Below are 22574 nucleotides of genomic sequence, written 5' to 3' on the forward strand. Positions count from 1 at the left end.
TTTTTACCATAAAAAGTAACTATAAAACATGTGCCATTAGAAAATGACTCTTAACACGTTAACATAAGATCTAATACAGAGACACTCCTAGGGCCAACAACGCCCCAGCGGCTAACATCCGCAACGCCAAACAACATGATTTTAACAAATAAAATGCAATATTTTAGTAAAAATAAACAAGTACAAAATTGTTTTATAATATATATTTGATGATGTTGACTCCTAACTGTTATTATATTGGATCAAATGCCTCAAAAACTTATCTCAAGTTTTCAATGGTTGCAAACAAGCGTACGGTCCGTCTAATCGTACTCGGTAGCCTAAAGTGTGTTCGCAACTCTATAGAGGTGACACATTCGAGTTGCCAACCCTTTTAAGATTTATGTAATGTTCAAGTTTTACGAAGTACATAAACCGCACTGAATGTGCGTAGAATATAATTCACACAAGAACAGTTTCGAGTCAACATACAACACAGAAATAATGTAAAAGTAATTATTCAAAATTACAATCTACCATTTCATGTGATTCCTGTTAATATTATATTTCACATATGACAACGTTTTGGCATGAGATAAGGTGAATTCGGGTAATTATGGACGGACTCTCTAATGTGATGGAATCGATGGTATATGAGAGATTTTCGAAATAACCCGACATTCTGCAATTACCCGAAAATACCTTATAGACATCTCTGTTAAAATAACTACACAATAATACCCCTTCAACCGCTTTCATCTTTTTCTTATTAAAATGTCAGTCACACGCCAACAACTTTGTTACTTTGACTGCATATATGAAACCGATAATTATTTTTGGAATTTTAGCGTAACGATGGCTTGAACATTGTGTAACGTATGAACGTTTTAAAAAAAAATGCTTATCTTAGATCGAACCCGCGATCTGTCTGTGTGTGTGTTTTTATTTTATCTTTTGTCTTTGTCTTGCCAAAACATGTCATAAGTGAAATAACTGATATATAACATTTTACTTTTTCACTGTTTAGTCTAAAGAAAATAGGTTTATTGAATTACATTGTATTTTGGTATCGTCTTGGGTCGTCCCATTCGTTATTCGTCAAGTTCTTAAATTAGTCCTATTCAGCTTTCGTCACTCATTCTACATTGAAAACCACCGACGATTGTGACGAATGTAGAATGAGTGACGAAAGCAGAATAGGACTAATTTAAGAACTTGATGAAAAACGAATGGCACGGCCCAAGACGATACCTGTATTTTAAAGCGATATACACACCACACGCGATCTGAACGCTGGGAGCCATATATTGTTTATTGTAAGTCTTCTTGTGCTTACTTGCATAAGATCTGTCGCTTCGCTTCCGCGGCAGATCGCGGCGTCAGTGTGTGATTCGCTTTATGGGTAGAAATGTCGTACTGTCCCAAAGTACAGTTTTTACAAGATATTTTTCTATTCGACGCCTGGGTGCCTAGCAAAGTGCACGTGATACGGTAACCTCTCTCTATCACTCTTCCATATTAGTGCGTGACAGTTGCGTTTCGTTCGCTACGGAGCGTAAGCGATTGGCATCTTGGCTACGCACCCTATACTCAATATTATAAAAATTATACCGTCTATCTAGAAATTAGATTCTTTTCGACAACTATGTTGACCTATAGACCACTTTAGACATAATGGCGTTCTGTTACCTATTCCCAATAGACCACAAATTCATTGCATTCGTTTTATTATGTCAATAATAGACCCGTGTGTGACTTAAACGTAAATATAAAGGCCCCTTCACTGAGATTCATTCACTAACGCGCTCGTAGCCCAGTCAATGTAGTCCAATCAAAAAGGTTTCCGGCTTAATAATAAACCAACCAGTACAAGTCAAAATAAAGTCGTTTTTTTTATGATGGGAAAGTATTTTTATTCCACGATTGTGGCCAGTGAGCGTACGGTCTGCCTGTAAATAAGCGATACCCGTAACCTATAGACGTTCACAACTTCAGAGGTGTCACATACGTGTTGCTGATAGCAAATAAAGTGTTTTACAGGTTATTTCTAAATAGTATATAAATTCTTTGATTGGACCACTTGTGGCATAAACGCGAAACAACGAATTGCAACAAATAATCGTTTAAATTGCTTTCAAGACCCAAGTACAGTCGGACGCGATTTCGTCCGACGTTACGTTTCATACAATTATATTCGCAAATGACAACCGTACAGAATGTATGTAAAAACATGTGTCTCATTATTTAGACAAAATAACACTTATTTTTAATTTCAAGATTTATAAACTGTATTAATATCTTGTTTTTGGAAGTCGGTTAGAAATGAAGCTTATATTCTTAGGGTCACAAAAACGAATCGTTTGACCCCCAATTCATTAAAATCGACTCAGTAGTTTTGATGCTACGACAGACATACTGATAAATTCTCTAAACCTTTCCTTTTACTTAAATCTTGTTAAATTGCATTAAAGTTAATAATAACAAGAAACATGTTTATTACACAACATTCTTGACAGCTGTCAAATTCAACAAACCAGAACAAATGACCATTCTCTCTCTCTTTCACTCACGTCACGCACAACCGTATTATTTTACTTTCAATTATATACCTACACGCGCTGTCTGTGTCAACTTCTTTGACATCTGTCACTGTCAACGTTTTTGACAGCTGTCAAAGTTAAGGTGCATTCTCAATTTTCTGTAAACTTGGAAAAACCTTTAAATATTGTAGTTTTTTCACTGGACTATATGAAGATTTGTGATTTCTTGACAGAGATTTCTTAACTAAATCTAAATATAAATTTTGGTTTTTACAATGGCAAGAAATTTATTTTTTCTGTCTTTCCTTTGATGTTTATTAAATGGCGCTATTCATACCATGCTTAAAACAAAATTATTATGCTTTTATTTTAACTCTGTGCCTGTGGGAGCGGTAAGCTAGTTCAAAGTATACGTTTTAAAGTTGTAATTAGCAGTTAAATGGCAGATATCATACACACAAAGCTAAATAAAATACACAATAAATAGCGCCATCTACAACAATGACCATACACCAACGTCAACAACGCAGTCATTCCTTAAAGTAACGCGAGTCACGAATTCATTACGTGTCAATGACGATGACGCTTTAACACATTAATTGCCACCCAGCCAAACAAGACGTCCGCGCCAGGCCACAACAATTTCGTCATATAAAGCAGTAGTACCACGATCCCGACTATCGGGTCGTCCGGCCTGGGAACGAAATCATAAAATACCCGATAGTCGGGTTTTCGGCACTGAATGTGTTAAGGGCCAGTCGCACCAACCACAATTGACGAACTGATCAACATCATTCAGCAGTGAACTATGAAATGTCTCATACAATAAAATTTAGCGAACGCTTTAACGGTGATGGACCGTTTGGTGCAACCGACTCTAAGTGTCAATATATCTGAGGATATAACACTTTAAACTCTCGCGTTTTGTACACACGTTTCAGCTGAGTTGCACCATTTGTGCAACGTCGGGTCGGAATTTAAGGTAAAAACTATGAAATTATTTCGCGGTAGACCCGTTTGTGTAATTAAATATATCTGAGGATAAAAACGAACACGTACCTAAAGATAAATCAACACTCATATTTTCATTTAAAAATAAACACGCAAGAAAATAGTGACCTTCGTTACTTAAACTGGAGATTCTCAGTCTTCTCGATTCACTTATCTCTGGTGTCGTAAAATGTAGCCGACTGTACGTGAAGTTGACACAGACAGCGCCCGACTATAGTCCCAGTAATACTAGAATCGCCAAACGGCACACTTGCTCACTATGCCAGTGTTTACTTTAACATCGTTCTAGAATAACTTGATTTCATCAGTAACTGGCCACCCGTTAATAACTGGCCACCCTAAACTCAAAATGAATTCTATTCACCTATAAATAGGTTCATGATGACGCGAACACGATAGGCGTGGTGTTCAAAGGGTTAAGTTTATTTTTCGCCTTGTAGTAATCGGACACCGCAGAATATGGACGCTTGCAACAGCTCTTAACAAGTTCGTCTTTGACTTGATACAATTAACGAATTATCGCTCCGACTTTTCAAATTCATAGTTTCACTCTATAAGGGTGTCACGTGTGCGTTGACGTTTTAGCAAACACTATGGCATAGCGCAAGGCATCACAGTCAAATATATAACCGGATTGTTATGTCTAAGACTACCGGCGGTTGACATTTCATACAGATTTTACCTTTTTATAAATTGTGACCTTCTACGGGTAAAGGTACCGTATGGCGGTTGGCGTTTACGACGCATAGCAGCGTATTCGTATTGGAGCGTCGTGAATAACAGCATAAGTGCCAGCCGCCATGAGGTACCTTTTGCCCCTTGGAACGTCACAATAGATTTTTATAATATTTATATTATAATTTGTTTTGATCTACAGTTTACTTCATATGTAGCAAACAAGCGTACAGCCTAATGAAGTAAGCATCTAGCCTATAGACGCTAGGAATATAACAATTTTAACAATCGGTTTTAAACGATCTGACCAAATTAATTTCACAACAATATAAAAACCTTTAGAATATTTCATTTGATGATTTTAAAATTGATTGGTATACACGGTGGCTAAAAAATAACTGCATTCCCGTTGCCAGGGAGGTTTTGGGATTATACTGAGCAACTTTTACTATGGGACCAACTCCGAAATCGGGAAAATAAAATTTACCCTCCCATAGAAAATGGACCAGCCAAAATGTATGAAACAGCCAAATTATTATTTTCGATTTCGGTCAGTCCCATAGTAAAAGTTGCTCAGTATAATCCCAAAACCTCCCTGACAACTGGAATGCACTTATTTTTAGCCACCCTGTATATATTTTTGTCAAAAATGTCATTTTGGATACAAGCTATATCCCTGACTGATTTTCTTTAGACGCTCAACTACTATTAATTGAGACGATTCTACGAGCCCAAACTTGCATTTTTTAATAATATTTTTATTACCTTCGGTCGCCATCTGACCAGCTTGATGGTACCATTACATTGTTACCGAAATTGAATAATAATAATAAACATCTTTGACTTGAATTGAAATTCTGTCAATTTTGGCCTGTCAACATGTCAACCGCCGGCAAATGTCACGGACGTCACAGAGATGACCACCGACCGACTTTCGAATATATAAATATATCTTTAAATATTGTTACATACATGTAAAGACAGCCACATAAAATAATATTAGTAGGGTAATTCTCCAGTAACTGGCCACTTTTAGTAACTAGCCACCCTAAACTAAAAATGAATTCTATTCATTTTAATATAAGGTTTCAATAACTGGCCACCTTATTCTAAAATGAATTCTATTTATAGGTGAATAGAATTCATTTTTGGTTTGGGGTGGCCAGTTACTAAATGTGGCCAGTTACTGGCGAATTACCCTATTTCTATAACTCGATAAAGGTGATTTCTCATTGAGCCTTTACGATAAAAAGGCTTTACTGTGCCAACAATAAGTATAATTTTGCTTGAAAACGCCACAGAACTCATAAATTCTTTAGATATCAATTATTTTAACATCAGTAGCAGGCCAATTCGAGATTTAGTTATCCGATCTGTTTCCGATCGAATAACTAAAATTCTAATTGGACTGTGTGGTGGCAAACAACATCCAGTCCGATAGTGAACGGCCACAGTAGGACGTAGGTATGGACGATTGCAACTCCAGGAGTGTCACATGTGCGTTGCTATATTTCATTTCTAGCGGCTGTCTTTACATTTAAATTATTCTTACTTGATATCTTCGAGGTCTTTGCTTAAGAAAATATCTCATTTTAACTGCTTTACGTCAAAAATCACTCGTATACGTCACTTTACTAATTTCTAGTGAAATATACAGATTTTCCTCTTAAGAGGAATATTAGGAGAATGTTTTACTACTACCTTATTAACTTTAAAAACCAATTCCACTATAGAAATTCGTTTTAAAAGACTTATATCATTACAATTTCTGTTGACATTTCTTTAGTCTTTAAAACAAATAGGGATATTTTAGACCAAGGGTCTCCAAACTAAGGTCCCAGGGTCAAATTTGGCCTGTAAGCTCAAATTTTGTCCCACAAGGCCTAAATTTGACCCTCATATAAGCGGGAGGCCGAAGGCCAACTTCGGGTCAAAAAGTCTGAAGACTCCCGTTTTAGGCGCCTATTAACCCATTCAGCGCTAAGCACGTCACGTTGTCGATTTGTCTCTACAACGCTACATACCGAGAAACCCATGTTATCGGCTACGACGTAGCGCTACGACCGTAGCTTAGCGGTGAATGTGTTAAAGATCTTCAATTGACTTCTATACGGTAGGCTACATAGAAATACAAACTGACAATGAAGCAAGTTTACCAGTTGTTTTCTTTCTAAGTCTTGCTGAACTGATGATGATGATGATGATGATGAATGAGCAGTGTCAGTATACGAGTGAGACGGAGCTATGCTGATATATTGGCTTCACCGGTCGAAGGCTGCGAGGGGAAACTAACGCCACCTGGAATTTAAAAAAAAACTTCTTGATACAAGCTTTTAGCGCTGACTGTATTTTTAGGGTTCGGTACCCAAAGGGTAAAAACGGGACCCTATTACTAAGACTCCGCTGTCCGTCCGTCTGTCTGTCATCAGGCTGTATCTCATGAACCGTGATAGCTAGATAGTTGAAATTTTCACACATGATGTATTTCTGTTGCCGCTATAACAACAAATACTAAAAAGTACGGAACCCTCGGTGGACGAGTCCGACTCGCAATTGGCCGGTTTTTATTCGACAGACAACTAATCCTTACAAAAATTTACATAATAAACGTATTTGAAGTTTCAGCTAAATGACACAATACAATACAATACACACTTCAATAAAAAAAAACAATACAGAAAGAAAACAGCAACAGAAGTAGAGACACATTTAAAATATGTTATGCCTAGAATTATGTTGTTTATAGAAAATCCATGTTTGCATCGTGTTGCCTGTTAAATCTCAGTGGCGCCCTCTATAAATGTCTACAATTTTATGTACCACTATGTGGGAGGTCAAAAATGTTGAAACGGCCTATTTTTATGAAGGAGGTATACTTACAGAACTTGATGGGGTTGTAATGCGGCGAGATGTGCGGGGGAGGGGGGCACGTTGGGCGGCGCGGGGGGCAGCAGCGTCTGCGCGAGGCCCTCGAACCGCCCGCCGGCCTCGAAACCGTTCTGCTGCAACCAGACAAATACTTAGTAGGCCTCGCCATTTCAATTATTACACACAGATAAAATGGTTAAGCCTTAAGGTAAGAGATCTGTGCTTATAAACAATATCTGGGAGACAGAGCTTTGCTCGGAAAACATATAAGAACTCAAAAATGCGCGTTTTCCCAGAGATAATACCTAGCTAGATCGATATTTCGCCCCCAAAAACCCCCATATAACAAATTTCATCGAAATCGTTACAGCAGTTTCCGAGAACCCCGAAATATATAAACAATAAATAAATATACAAGAATTGCTTGTTTAAAGGTATAAGATGTTGCTGGGAGTCCTCCTAAAACCTAGAAATGGTCCTACCTATAGGACTTAAGTTCAAAACAGTTTAAATCATTTTCAATTGGAACAGAGTTGCATTTGTTCTGTTTCGTTTCATTTTCAAACAAAACAAAATCAGCTTTGAATCCCACACCAAAGATTCAAATTTCACTGACAAATTTTGTGATTTAGGAGGTTATGAGACCGAAAGCTAAGACGCCACAGCCCAAATCCAGTCTCTAGTACAGTCACCTGCAATAATATGTTACACAACGAAGGCCGCAAAAATATGTGACACAATCTTATTTGTAGAGCCATAAGAGCATGTCACATATTTTTGCAGCCTTCGAAGAGTAACATATTATTGCAGGTGGCTGTAAGGAAAAGCTTATCACTTTATTTACGTGGTCTTACCGGGATCATGATAGTGTGGCGTAGAGGCTGAATAGAGGGTTGCATCGGGTAGTACGGGTAGTATTGCACCGAGTAGCCGATGTAGCCGGGGTAGCCTGCTGCCGCCGCGTACATCGATGTAGTCGGGTAGTGTGAGGTATCTTACCGGGATCATGATAGTGGGGCGTAGAGGCTGAATAGAGGGTTGCATCGTCGGGTAGTACGGGTAGTATTGCACCGGGTAGCCGATGTAGCCGGGGTAGCCTGCTGCTGCCGCTGCGTACATCGCCGCTGCCGGGCTATACATTTGCTGCAACGTAGAGACCTTGTAAAGACCATGCGATACATTAGAATTATGCAATGATAAGCATAAACGTGCATAAACTAATACCATAGAGTGCTCACTCCATACTTCAGTATTAGTACCAAAAATATTTATTTTCGTAGTCGACATCTAGCTTCGAGTAGCGGAATTATCAGTACTGCTACTTGACAATAGAGGTAGCACCGACCGAAAAGTCTAATGCTCAATAATTTTCAGCTAATATTATAACCGGATTAACCGGAACTCTATTTTCAACGACTTCTGCTTTTAATATTAGTTATAAATTGTTGTTCAATACAATTTTCGTGAGTCGCGACACTAGAGAATTCTAGTGTCAAGTAGCGGTACTGATAATTCCGCTACTCGATGCTAGATGTCGACTGCGAAAATAATAGTCGTTTTGGTACTAATACTGAAGTATGGAGTGAGCACTCTATTCTTACTATATTTCTCTATGCTAATGCAAATGGCGCTGCAATCGTTTGCGTTCCAGCACGAGGCAGAGATCTAGGTTTAAAAAAAATGGTCCTGTTGTAATAACAAAACGAAAGTCGAAAATAACATAATCCATGGGTTTTTAACCCCATTTAATTCCACAAGACTTAAAAACGGCCTGATCCTTCTATTTTTGAACTTAAAACTTTATTTAGGTCCACTACGTTCCTGTATTGTGCAAGTCCAAATAAATAAGTTACTAAGATTACAAAAACGACCTATTTATTACATTTCGTCCGCCTCTCTCTCGCAAGTTACATAACTGCCAATTACTAAGTGTAACCTGAGTGTAACTAATTTGTAATTGCTTACGTGAAAGCAGGTTTATCTGATAGCGTCACGCCAATTCAACAAACATGTAAAAAGGGCACGAAAATGTAAAAAACCAATACAAAGTTACTATTACATATTATGACAAAATAGTAGAAACTAAAGCCTGAAGACCAAACATTACACAGATATTAATGAAATCAGTTTGTGCTGTTAACTTTTTGAGTTTTGGTCGCTAAGTGTCTTGATAATTCAAACTATATTTTAGTAATAAGATAATTAAAAAATATAATTTAGTTGAGTATTATGGATATGTTGCGTGGACATTAAGGTTTACAACCATATTTTGGGGAAATTCTGTAAATAACGATGTACATATTTGATGCATGCTTCCGCCAGTACCGAACCCTGATGGTTGGCGGAAGAAAGAAGGGGCCTTTGCCCAGCAGTGCGACACAAATAATCCTACTAAACCCTATTGAACTTGAAACAAGCTGAACATAAAAAGAAACAATAAGCAAGACAGATAAGTAAGTCCACATTGGTTAATGGGGTTCTTATTTGGGTAGAGCTGCCCCGCCGTTGAAGCCAAGGAAATGTTTTCTCGCTCTGAATCTGTGCTGTGCCCAAGTGATTCGTGAGCGTTTCTTTTATTTTTTGCCATTTTTATATATTGTGACCTTTTTTGCCACTTTTGTGTTATTTCTAGTCAGGATCGCGAGCTCTTTTCATCCTTATAGTAGAAAAAAAGTGTCCTAAAATTTCCATACATTTTCATACTTTCCTTTTTGTTACCGCCATACAAAGTAGGTATATGGGAAAATGGTAACACAATAGGTAAAAACTCTGGTACATTTTTTTATCCCATTAGGATCGAAAGAGCTCGTGGTTGCGAGTGGAAATAACACAAAAGTGGCACAAAAGGTCACAATATATAAAAATGGCAAGAAATAAAAGAAACTCTTTCACACATATTTCTATGACATTGATGATAGTTACCGGCAATTGTTGAGTCAGAGCTGGGATCTGATGATGTTGGAGCTGATCATACGGGGGCGGGGCGTACACGGCGCCTCCAGCGCCAGCCCCTGCTCCGCCGAAGGTAACGCCGTACGGAGAGCCTCCTGCCACTGTTGACAATTCTTCTGTTAGAATGTGTAAGGGATCTTCAGGGGGGGAAAAGTCGTAACAACACACGGGCCATTCCAGGAAAGTGTCGGGTACGTGACGCATTTTTTTAACACTTCGGATAAAGCTAAGAAGATTACGAAGCCATGCATGATAACGATAATTATAACTAAGCTTTAAATTCAATGGTATAGATTACTGACCGACTGACTAAAGGCTTACTAACCTCCATATTGCGGCGCGGCGTGCTGCGGCGGTGCCGGCAGGAAGGGCCCCTGCGGCGGCTGCGGCTGCGGGTACGCGCCCAGCGGCGGCGTCACTGCAACAACGACTCCGTCACGCGACCGTCACGACACCCGACCGCGACCGCCCACCAACACGTATCCTGGCCCGTTCACAGACCCAACGGCAAGCGAGCGAATTGGTAATGAACTTTCGATTGAGAATAAAAAGCAATTAAAGTTGTTTCTCTTTGCGTTCAGTGCTTAGTTATCTAGATAAGACTGCGCGATAAGAGACAATCAACGTGATACGCAATTTAAGCGCGCCAATGGGTATACAAAACTCGAAATTGCCAAATGCAATTTGTACATGATTGACCAGATACGTGTTATGTGGCTATCGACGCCTATCATACTGCCTTTGTTGAAATTTTGATACGCTAGTTGGCAGAATGATTGAGGATGTTTCTTACTAGAGATCACGATTAAAACTTGCTTCGAAATCAAAGGTTTTCGTTTAAAAATCACTTTGAAAAACGTCAAATGTAAATGATTCTCCGAAGGCACTACAATGTAAAATATTACGTTGTATGTTCACGGTTGAGAAGCAAATTTTAGCCGCGTGTTATCAGGCATTATTGTGATGCAGTACATTTGAAGCCTTAAGACAACAAGGCACGGACAAATCTCACTTTTAAATTGAAGCCATTGTAAACAAACTCAAATGTCTAAGTTCAAGGTTTCCGTCAGAACCCGGGCATTTATATACCTGGTACTATAATATCTTATAACAAAGATATAAGATTCAATAATTACATCATATGATGTCACTTGGCACCCAAGGGTTAAAATGTGAGAGTTATTCGCGTTGGAAAATGTTGTCAGGTCCATGTACAGGTCTCTAGCAGAAAGATCCTCTTTCGGCGTCCCGGTCGCGACTGCGGGTAGTCCTCGCGCCAACGCGCGCCAAAACCCAAGCCCGAGCATTCACGCTTGACGTCGCTGTGTGGCCATGCTAAAATTGTGCACAAAATTTGGAATATTGATAATTTTTTGACGGTACTAAGCCAAAAAGAAACGCAGTAATAGAAACTGTAAATATTCGATAAAATATGGTCCAGATTGTTTTTAGCGTGGCCTTAAAATGGACGTAAATATACAAACTATGAAACAGTCAAAGTACTAGTAACATCTATCAAGTTGAAGATTTTTTGTCATTTCCGTCCATTTCGCGCGTCACTGACGTCATTGTTAACGACAAGCGATGCCCATACAACGCAATACATAATATATAACAGAATTTCTTCAAACCAAGTACACGTTTGAAAAAACTCAATAGGTGATACTTCGGTGCAATTTAGGTAAACTGTTCCGAAGACTGAGCTCAACACTGGAGGTGCTGAACTACCGTTTTTTATTTACAATGCATTCCTTTAATGATCACACTGGCTATAGGTATTGAAATATTAATCACCAGCCATACTCTGCGTAGTGACTTTATAGGTCTGAAAATTTGGCCGTTTCATACATTCCGGCTGATGTGATGCCGTTGATTTCTATGGGACTGCCAAATTTATTTTGCGATTTCGGCATTGGTCCCATAATAAAAGTTGTTCATTATGACCTATAAAGTAACTACGCAGAGTATAGCTGGGGATTAAAATTTCACCCTGTAGGTATGCCGTTCGGTAATACCATTTCTGAAGAAACTACGTGAAAACTAATGAATACCTTTGAAGTTATAACAGAGATGGAAGCATGGATGGTATCAGGCGCCATTTTGAAGTAAAAGCCTGGTTTTTAACGAAGTTATCTCAGAAACTCGTACGAACAGCATACCGAACTGAATGTACTCTTGTACTCGAAATCAGATATATTGGAGCGGTCAAGGTGCTCAATAATATCTGAACAAGCGGTTTAACGTCTTGATAATATAGGCTTTGTTCAGATATTTTTGAACACCTTGGCCGCTACGATATATTTGATGGCGACTATACAATCAGAAGGTTAAATCAAGCTGAGTGCAGAGATAACGAGTGTGATCATTTTGGTAATAAAGGTCTTAAATTACAAAAAAAAACAATCACACAGTAAAGAACCTTTAAGAAAAAACATTATTATATTATTTCTATTTAATTTCGACTCTGAACTTTGGATAAATTTTATTAAATATTTTTATCTAAAATTCAGAGTAAAGACGACCGGTAAAATGACGGTCGAACGTGAATACATGTTGTGAACATTCCTTGAAAAAACATATTTATATCTAACCAAGTAGCTAATGATCGAAATATAGTACCAAGATTTCTTGTTCAAAAAGTTCATATCAATATTTACTCATACATTTTGCTGTTCGAACTATAAAAGCGATGCGAAAAAAGCGAAAAACTTATGATGGGTGCACTGAAGGACAAGGGCATGCGACAGACACGCGAGAAACAGAACAATTACTAAACGAAAAACATGCTTCTACCTATATCTAGTGTAACGATAACAAAACTAAATAAAAACTCAACACAAGGCGTATACACTGCAAAATATTTCAACATGCCTACAACTGCTAAACAGCAAAATTTTACTATTACTTTTACGGTCACAAAAATCCTGGTAATACCCCTTGGAACATAAATCTATCTTATACCACTACGTTTAAATATTTCATACGTGACATAAATGATGAAAGGGAACTTAGGTAGCGGCAAGTGTTCAGATATTTTTGAACTCTCGCCTGTTTAGAATTTAGATTCATCTGCTTCCGATTGTATCCTACTTATAAAGAAATTCCCTTTCATTATTTTGTCGGTCGTATGACATACTTAAAACATCTCAATATTAAGCTTAACTTTTAAATACCGCAGCAAGCAAGAATATAACGTTAGATTTAACGCTAACCCACTAAAGACAATTACAACCAGCGTTAATGTATATATTAAACACTTAATTATAATGTCTAATTTATGTGGCAAGACAAATTTAACGTTATATCTTTCAGGGAAAAGACACGAATTAGATAGGACTCCGAACCCTAAATCCGGTACCCTGTAAAATACATTGTTATGACTAAAAAAATGTGGATCCTAGAAAAAAGGTGTAAAAGTAATGTTAGGTGGGATAAAAGTGGGTCTCTGGCATTCTTCCCTGTCCTTCTAAAGCTTCGTTAAGCATGCAGTCTGTGGCAGATACATCGCCACGGACAAAATGCATGGAGATCATAAACATCTGTCACATTACTAAGTGGCAAGCGGAAGTATGAACCTAATTCTCCAATGGATATTTCTAATTCAATCTCACTCTCATACTATTAAATTTTTCTAACATTTTTAATAGTGATGTACCGACTATTAATTTGGCCGACTAGCCGACTAATCGGCGCTCGAATGGCCGATTAGTCGGCCGACTAGTCGGCTAGTCGGCCAGATCATTAGTTTCGTATAAGTTCAGGTGAAAAACAATAGTTTTGCTCCTTCGGTTGCGCTATTCATCATAATTTAGCTTGGCTAAAAGGTGTTCTCTACAGGTTCAAAGACCTATCACAAGAATCCTCGTTCAATTTCTGTCTTTAGTTCTTTTATTTTACGATCCTGAGCAGACCGTCAGTACAACTTGTAGGAGGTATTTCCAAGGCTCTCTTTCTCGTACGTAGTCGCCAGTTAAGAACTTATCCCCTGTGGTCAGCGTCTTTACGAGCAACTTGCCCTGACTAAGTCTCTAAATTTTGCATTAACATTAATAGTTCCTCATGGCTCCACCATTTAAAAAAAACTGAATAATAATAAAGAAAATATAACTATCGAACTTGCACATGAAATTACACGAGAATCAGCTGTAGAAGAAAACACCAGCCCACCAACATACGATAACGATCAAACGGTCCATTATATGAACAAAAATTTTCGTTTGCACCCTGAATAGGTATTTTAGTAAAATAAACATAAAACCATATGGTAAATATTGACTGTTGATTTCTTTTTTTTATGTTTTTCTTTCACTAATAAAGTGCCGACTAATCGGCCATTTTTGCCGACTAGTCGCCGACTAATCGCCGACTACAAATGTGGCCGGATAGTCGGCTTTCCCGACTAGTCGGCGACTAGTCGGTACATCCCTAAATTTTAATCGTAATCGCGCCGGTACGCGGATCCACGTACGAGGAAACTATAAAAAAAACGCGGCACCCGAAAGGATTCTGATCGATTTTTTTCTCTTGTGAGTCATCTTTTAGCTTTTTTTTGAGAATTTTTTTGTTCTGGTCTGAGGTCACAATTGAGGTTTGAACCCACGATTTTTGATCACCACCATATGTACACACATCTATCTGGTGCTGGTTAAACCCCAATAAGGGTATCCTGAAGCTAAATGTAAAATTTTGTAAAGACTTAACTTGACTTAAACTAAACATGGATAGAATTGAGATTAAAGTATCATGTTTTAACGAAAAAGGGCCCAGTAAATCGACCTCACATTTTAAACACGCACTATACACGTAGAAAAAGCGTTTGTACATCGACATCTGCTTGTCATGCAAGCGGGCTCTTCATATTTATGCAAATTGAGGTAAAGTGCTTACAGGCTATAAGAAAATTATGCTATAAGATATTATTAATTATTATGGGGAAGTTGAATTGATTTATTTCACACTTAGTAAAATATATTTTAATCGATCGATCCCATATTATAGCTTCAATTTACATTGATGATGATGGAATTTACAGATCGATAACATTGAGTTAAATTAACTAACCTGTCTAATTAAGTAATGAAAAGAATACTACTTACTGTGGATTTTTTTTTCTATATTTAGATGTTTTTCTTCCCTAAAATCCAATGGAGAATTACCATTTTTAGGACATCCTAACTGTAAATTAGCGACTACTCCCCGTCCATGACGTAATGTATTTTCATGTACAATAGTGTAGGTATATTTATAATCTCCATGCATCCCCTTATCCTATTCACACACACTAACACTGTGACATTCCTGATAATGACAAACAACTGTATGACCGCTACAGCTTCCATCTAATAAACATTTAACTTTTTATTTAATCCAGCCTTTATTCATTAAACACTTGTCTGTCTATGATAAGGACCCTGATCCTGACTGAATTTTGAGTCGGCTTTGTGCATTTTTTCCGAGAACGATTTCTTATATTTATCTTTCTGTTTTTGTTCTATTAGGCGCAATCGAAGATTGAACTCACGATTATTTCTTAATTTACTAAGAAAATTATAAGGTATATGTATTATTATTAAACGCGAAACGTGATCGTTTTATGTATAACTTTTATAAGGCTAAACTCATTGCTATTCTTGGAATGCAGCCCCAGACTTCGGTGTGTGATGCAAATCTGGTTTTATATCAGCCCTTTGTGCGCAAACGCATGTTAATGCCTGATTATCTTATTGCGTGGGACCGGCGCGGCGTGGTGACAAACTTTTTATTATGGCAACAATTCAAGCCATATATTGATTGTGTAAAGGACTTTAGTTACAAGCAATATCTGGATAATAACATGAATTTTTCCCAAAATCATTGAAGTGTTAAAGATGTACTCTCCTAAAACAATTATATAACTCTACAAAATTAATTCCAGTCTACCCTAGATATACCAACTTCTTTATCTGTTTAACAAAATTAATAGAAGCATAATTAATTGTAATAGTTTGTTGGAAAGATATTGCTTTTTAGCAATGAGCGGTTTCTAAAATTAGCTCTAAACCTCTGCCTGCCAGTTTTGTTTTAAAAGAACGTTTGTATTTTAATTTTGATGCAATATTGTGTTTGTTTATTATAAAACGACGAGTATCTTTAAAGGCCAAAAAGCTACAAAAGTTTCACGTGGAGCGGTCATAGCAAAGAACGCACATTACTTACAGTAACACGCATTCTTAAGTTGTTATTGTTACAATTCATCTGACATATACTAGAACCTGGCACAAAAATAGAACAATAAAGTTTTTGTGTCAGTTTTACCATCACCTTACTATAAAAATAGTCACAAATGTGGGTATAAACAACACAGCTTTTTTCTATTTACGTGTTTTTAACTTTAAACTGTTTTGTTTATATGCTGTTAGTATAAACACACATTCTTATATTAAAGAAATGAACCCTAAATTATTTGAAAATGTTTAAATAATTTAAAGTTCAAATCTTACTTTAGCACAAAATCTTGAAATAGAATTTTGTGCGTAATGTTGGAATCTCAAGATATTCATTAACAAATGTAATTTTTTTTAAATATTGTATGGTGCTAAAAGCCATAAACCCTTTTAAATCATATTTTTTTCATCAATGGTCATATTATCAGAATAATGATATTTATTGACAATTATTTCCATGTTAAACTTAGCATGCAATGCCTAGTTTTAACCATCTGCATAAATGTAAAATAGTGTTTGTTCCAGTAGACTAAACCTTAAAAAATTTAAAGTTGGAAACCATCTTTAATTTATGCATAACCATCCTTGAGATTCCATAAGATCAAAACAAATAATGTGAAAATTGACGTCTTCGCGTTATTACGAGAGAATGGAAAATGTTGACGTCACCACATCATTTGTCCCGATATTGCCTATTACTAGCTTATAAATACTAAGTAAAAAACAAAACTTGAAAAGATGACCAGTTATAAAATATAAAAGGACATCGTTGAGACAAAAAGACAAATTCAAATAATGGTTTTTAATAATTATGTAAGAAAAAATATCGTGTTGTCTTAATGTCTATTAGTGGTGCAAAAATTCTAGCAACAGAATCGAACAATCATTGGCCATTTGTTAAATTAATAACTCGAAAAAATGGCCAATCATTATTTAAAAAAAAAGTGTAAAAAAATAATGAAAAAAATAAGCTGTGAAACTAAATGTGTATCGAGAAAGAAAATTAAATAATAGCATAAAACACTCAGAATTTATTAACAAATTACAACAAGATATATCCATTGTTGTTATTCCAATAAAACTAATGGATAACTCTCATACACAACTTATTTTTTTAGTTTTAGTGTTAACTAGAACCTGGTCAAGTGTGTATATATGTATGTGTCTGGAAGGACCTTTATGTTACACCATACATCTCAAGCCAAAAACATCTACTGTACAGCCAACCAATTAGCCTCGGTCCTTGGTCCTTCCATAAGAAAAAAAAAGTCCATCTAAGCAAACTTTGTACCGACTGGAACAAAACAATGTGAAGCAGTGTCATTATCATACGTCATGTTCATAGAAATGTGACATTAACGATGACATTTCCACACTTTAACGTTGCAAATTCCACGCAGAGTTAGCTTGGTACGACTATACTTGTCTATTATTTATAACTACATCAATTATACACAAACACTTGAAAAGGTTTCAAAGGAAAACTCGTGGTGGGTTGATTGCTACTCATATCCACGAAACACTCGTAAACATTGCTATTTATTACCTAACTTGTTACATAAAATACCTAAACTAAGAGTCACTTAGACAGATGCAGATGGTGTCATCGGCATAAATCATTCTATAAAAAGATCATACCTAATAAAAACCCAAGCTAGGATGCCGTTATTAGTTTTTTTCTTAGATAATCGTCTGGAATCTTTGTCACAACTCTTTTTACGTTTTAATACCGACCGATTCAATGTCATATATGTTCAACTACACAGCAAAAATTGGTTAAAGGCCTGGCCAAACACACAGCGCGACGCAGCGCCGCGTCCGCGCCGCGCGACCGCGGCACATGCTAACAGGTTACCGACGTCAAACAGACTGCGTCCCGCCGGTATCACGCCCCGCTTCTGTCGCCGCGTTCGCGCGCGCGATGAGGGCGTGTTGAGAGCGTGAGGCCGGCGCGATCCGCGCGCGCCCTGTTTGAACAGGCATCGCGTCGGCATCACGCGGCGCTGCGACGCGCTCTGTGTTTGGCCAGGCCTTAAGGAGATGTTATGGCGAAAAAAGTAAGTTGTGATGTCGCTATGCGCCTCCCCAAAGCGTGTAAAAGGAATAAGAAAGGAATGGAAAGATGCGCAATTGCCCACGCTTCCGGTAAGCTTCGGTAGCTCAGTTGGTTCAGAGCGATCGCGTTTTCCGAAAAGTCGCAAGTTCTAATCTTGCCCCTAGTGGTAATTTATTTAACTTTTTCTTTAATACCTATAAAAATTTAAGCTTTTAAATCAATAAAGATTAAAAACACTTCAGCCTAATTTTCCTATGTCAACGAATTTAATGTCATTTGTATGATTACCTACATGATTGCTTTAGTTTAAATGAAACTAAACTGTCATGACACTCATGATTGTGATATAGACCGAGGTCGCCACCCACTTGCAAAAATAATCATTGCTATTCCAAATTCCACTGCCCACAGATTTATATTATAAATGTGTACTTATATTGAATACTGCTAGTAAATTTTTAGGGTTACATGAAGGAAAGCATATTATTTGCCTTACAGAAAGGACACTTACTACAAAACCGAAGTTTGACAGCGATTAAGGGTCGAATCATGATATCCCTTCAAGCTGTGTCAACCCTAATAATTGCTCGGAGCAATGCTGTGCCGATCGGAGCTGAGTCTGGGGAACAACGCCTTGGGCAACATTATTTTTTTATGTAATGTGTTTTTAGTTTGTATGTAAGGATATTATTAATCCTCCGCGGGTGCATTACATTTGTTATAATTACTTTTCATATATTATAGTTTGATATATCGTTATTTTGAATAACGTAATAAATGGCATACTACCGTAATACCTAATTAACGGTATACATAATGTTATTATTGGTATAATGGTCATAAGGTATATTTACACTTTGTCTAATATACATTGTCATAATTATTACATACTCTAAAGCATATTATTTGCTATAACAAGTGACATCACATAATTATTTGTGTGGCATAATAGTTGCATGACATAAATGGGTAAGGTTAAGTTGGAACTGCGACTCCGCACAAACGAATAACTACATAACAAAAGGAGGGTTAGGTTAGGTTAGAACTTTGATCCTCCGTAGAATAAAATACTCTAGCAAAAAAGTGGTTTAGGTTAGGTTTGAACAGCGGCTCCCGCAGAACGAAAACCTTGAAAAAATTGGTTAGGTTAGGTTAGAACTGCGATCTCCCTAGAATAAAATAGCTAGCAAAATCAGTAGGCCTGCGTACTAGTTATAAAAAGTATGTAAAACTTTACGTTATCAGTAAATGAAATATGACAAAAAATGTTATACAATATATGTATTTATACTTAATAAAATTGTATGAAGTATTACGTTATACAAAAATATAATATAACAAATGTCATTATAAAACATGTCTATATACTATTCGAAAATTATATTACATTAGGCATTATAATAATGACAGTTTAGATGAAATCACAATATAATAAAGGAAACGTATAATAAAAATTACATTATAACATACAATAATATATCAAATGGCGTTATAACAAATGTATGATAGTTTTTTTATAATTATATTAAGCATTACACACCCATCCTCCGCTATCATTTCGGTTTGTGTCAGCAAGTGTTAACTCGAATGTAATCCAGCAGAGCAGAGAAAACAACTATTGCTATCGGCACGTCTCTTCTCGTCTCTGCCACGGTGGAAAGGCAAGTCTTAATCTTGATCATAATTTTTGTTCAGAGTGGTCATGCCTGGTATTTTTTTTTCATGATACAGGCACACAAGTAGATATTAATATTTTTTTTCTATTGAGCCATTTTAACATTTTATTGGTTGGAGACCAGACTGCCCTCGCAAATTAAATATATCTTTTTGTATACCCGTCTAAAATACAGTAGCAAACGTAGCAATCAACCCATCACAGCGGTTACAATCAACACATACTGTCGTCCACTCGTTACGCACATCATATGTCTTCTATATGTCAAAAGGAAGAAATAAAATGTCTAGTGATCATTACATGGCAGTCCGGAGGCCGCGCCCGCGCCGAGTCTCCCGGAGCGCTGGGTCAAGTATCAACAAGGGTTTAGAATGGGGGTCGCAATGGTGTCACCAATGGTTTTTGAAGGCCTTGGACGAGGGGCTTTTCATGAATGTACAAATCTTATATTACAAATGTGTAGGCTACCTTTTTTAAGATATTGGAGGCAAACGAGCATATAATTGCCAGATGGTAAACGATTACCATGGCCCATGAACGGCCTTACCTACTCTTAGGGATGTTTGGAACCCATACGGGGAGATATGGGTGTTTCTAAAAGTGTCTAGGTCATATATGGTCGCTTTTAGTGCCAAAAATAAAAATATATTTGTAATAATCATATCCAGGGAAATGTACTTTCGCAGAAACATCCCGGCATTTTAAAGTTTTTGTCTAAAAAAACATTTGTAATACAATACTTGTACAGTTCCGAAAACAGCCCCCGATCAAATTTAAAGGTCCAAAACCTATGTTTACTGGACAAGATTTAAGTTTGGGTATTGTAACTATTAAAGAAACTATAAAAAGTACTGTTTTACTGACGTAGATCAGTTTATTTACTTAAAACCTAAGCCTTAATGTACCCAAAAGTCAACTTTAGGTTATAATATGTTGGTGCATAAAAACAAAATCTTGAATTGGTTTGAATTAATGATTAAAATCAAATCAACCAACAGTAACTTAGTGGCAAATGCGAACAGGGTTTGCCAAATCATCAAATAAAAATAGTCATCATTATTTTTAATAAATACAAAAAAAATATTAGTTATTTTTGAACCATTGTGACCCCCTAAATTATTTAGGCATTGGAGGCTCACAACCGCTTACCAAGTCGGCTGGACAAGCCAAACCTGAGCCTTCAACAATAAAAAAAAATATGTAGAAAGAAGGTTTTTGCAAACCAAATTTCAATCTCTTATGTTTAATATAAGCGTATAATCATTGTGTGGCATTTGTGATACCATCAAGGCCGCATATATAATGAGATATTGAACATAAATCAGGCACACTTAATGTTATTGTAAAAAAAATTTGTAAGAACAATAGATAGGTAGGTAACTGTAAAATAAAGAAGATTTTATATAATAGTAGCCAAATATCTGCCATTTCCACTACTTTAGTGTTAAAATAGTAAATATTTGTGATATTCGACGTAGGTTTATAGGAATTCTGTACAGATTTAGGGGAAATTTGCAAGTTTTAAGTCGCAGTAAAACTATACTACGCCCTCGTCAAGAAAGTATAATTTCTGTCCATCTTTAGATATTTTACCAATAAAATATCATCTTATATGGAAGATACAGCCGATTGACACCAATTTAGGGTAAAATTAAACTAAATTTAGACCATACTTCGTTTCCACATAAAAGAAAATCGGTGCGAGCCTCTAAGGTGCGAGCAGTCAACCATCTTGGATTTTGGGAAATATCGATCTACCGCAGCAGAAGTGCAAATACTTTACAATAGAACGATTAATACTTTATTACAATAAACAAATTCATGTTTTCAATAGATTACGAGACGCAGGAAGTATAAATTTCAATCAAGGCCTCAATGGCGTTACATATGCCAACGCAAAGTAAAATAACAAAAGATTCGTAATGAATAAAGTGCATAAATACCTTTTTTGTCTGCCATTTATTTAACTAACGATTGCGTATTAGTTATGATTAAGAAATAACAGTAAAACTACTTGAATAATCGGGATTTGCGAATAAAATAGTCAACGCAGTCACGGACAGTACGCTTCAACGATTATTTTTCGCAACGATTCAGAGGCGCTAGTGATGTGCCCTTCACGTCCGTAATCGATCGACTAAAGAGTTGTCAAAAAAGGATGACGTTTAGGTCGGGTGCCAAGAACGAAGATTAAAATCAAAGTAAGGAAATAAGAAATAATTTATTGAATTATTTTTATAAACAAATATATATGAAAAATCCTAGATATTTCTCTTCTAATCACTGTACCTAACGCAACGTTTTCATATTATTGAACAAAATTATAAAGACGCTGCGCCGCAGTTATATATTTGGTAAAGGTCCGTTGTCACCAGACTAGAGTCGTCCAGTCTTTTGCGAACTTTCAGTTTTTAACACATTTCATTATGTTAAATTGAGCTGAAATGACATAGTATATAAGTCGGATGACAATGACCTTAGTGACCTGAGGATCTAAAAACGTTATATGCCTCTCTATCGCACTTATGCATTCCAGCGATAGAGAAGGTAGATAAAGAAATTTCCAATTTCGTTTTTGCGGTTGGGCTTCTGATCTAGAAAGAAAGAAAAATATT

The 22574-nt window shown here is 36.7% G+C and overlaps 1 protein-coding gene across 4 annotated transcripts; it reads right to left on the bottom strand.

Annotated features, from left to right (window-relative positions):
* Nucleotides 1-872: 872 nt before the first annotated feature.
* LOC134802955 (DAZ-associated protein 2-like) lies at nucleotides 873-22090 on the bottom strand. Of its 4 annotated transcripts, none has more exons than XM_063775693.1 (6): nucleotides 21903-22090; nucleotides 10351-10443; nucleotides 9996-10126; nucleotides 8073-8216; nucleotides 7086-7204; nucleotides 873-6503 (listed from the first exon to the last, which is right to left on the bottom strand). In XM_063775693.1, the coding sequence occupies exons 1-6, from the start codon at nucleotides 21916-21918 to the stop codon at nucleotides 6494-6496; spliced, it is 513 nt and encodes a 170-aa protein (XP_063631763.1). In that variant the 5' UTR covers nucleotides 21919-22090; the 3' UTR covers nucleotides 873-6493. The 4 variants fall into 4 exon arrangements, with proteins under 4 accessions (XP_063631763.1, XP_063631762.1, XP_063631761.1 ...); XM_063775692.1 differs by having other exon boundaries at nucleotides 7086-7207; XM_063775691.1 differs by having other exon boundaries at nucleotides 8073-8231.
* Between the last annotated feature and the right edge of the window lie 484 nt (nucleotides 22091-22574).

Source organism: Cydia splendana, chromosome 25 (assembly GCF_910591565.1).
Source record: "Cydia splendana chromosome 25, ilCydSple1.2, whole genome shotgun sequence".
Classification (NCBI taxonomy): Eukaryota; Metazoa; Arthropoda; class Insecta; order Lepidoptera; family Tortricidae; genus Cydia; species Cydia splendana.

Excerpts from the sequence above, each read along its gene's own strand:
- LOC134802955 (XM_063775690.1), bottom strand. Across the intron at positions 8,232-9,995 it reads CTCTGACTCAACAATTGCCG|GTCTCTACGTTGCAGCAAAT; the intron begins GTAACTATCATC and ends GGTCTTTACAAG. Across the intron at positions 7,208-8,072 it reads GCCCCACTATCATGATCCCG|CAGAACGGTTTCGAGGCCGG; the intron begins GTAAGATACCTC and ends GTCTGGTTGCAG.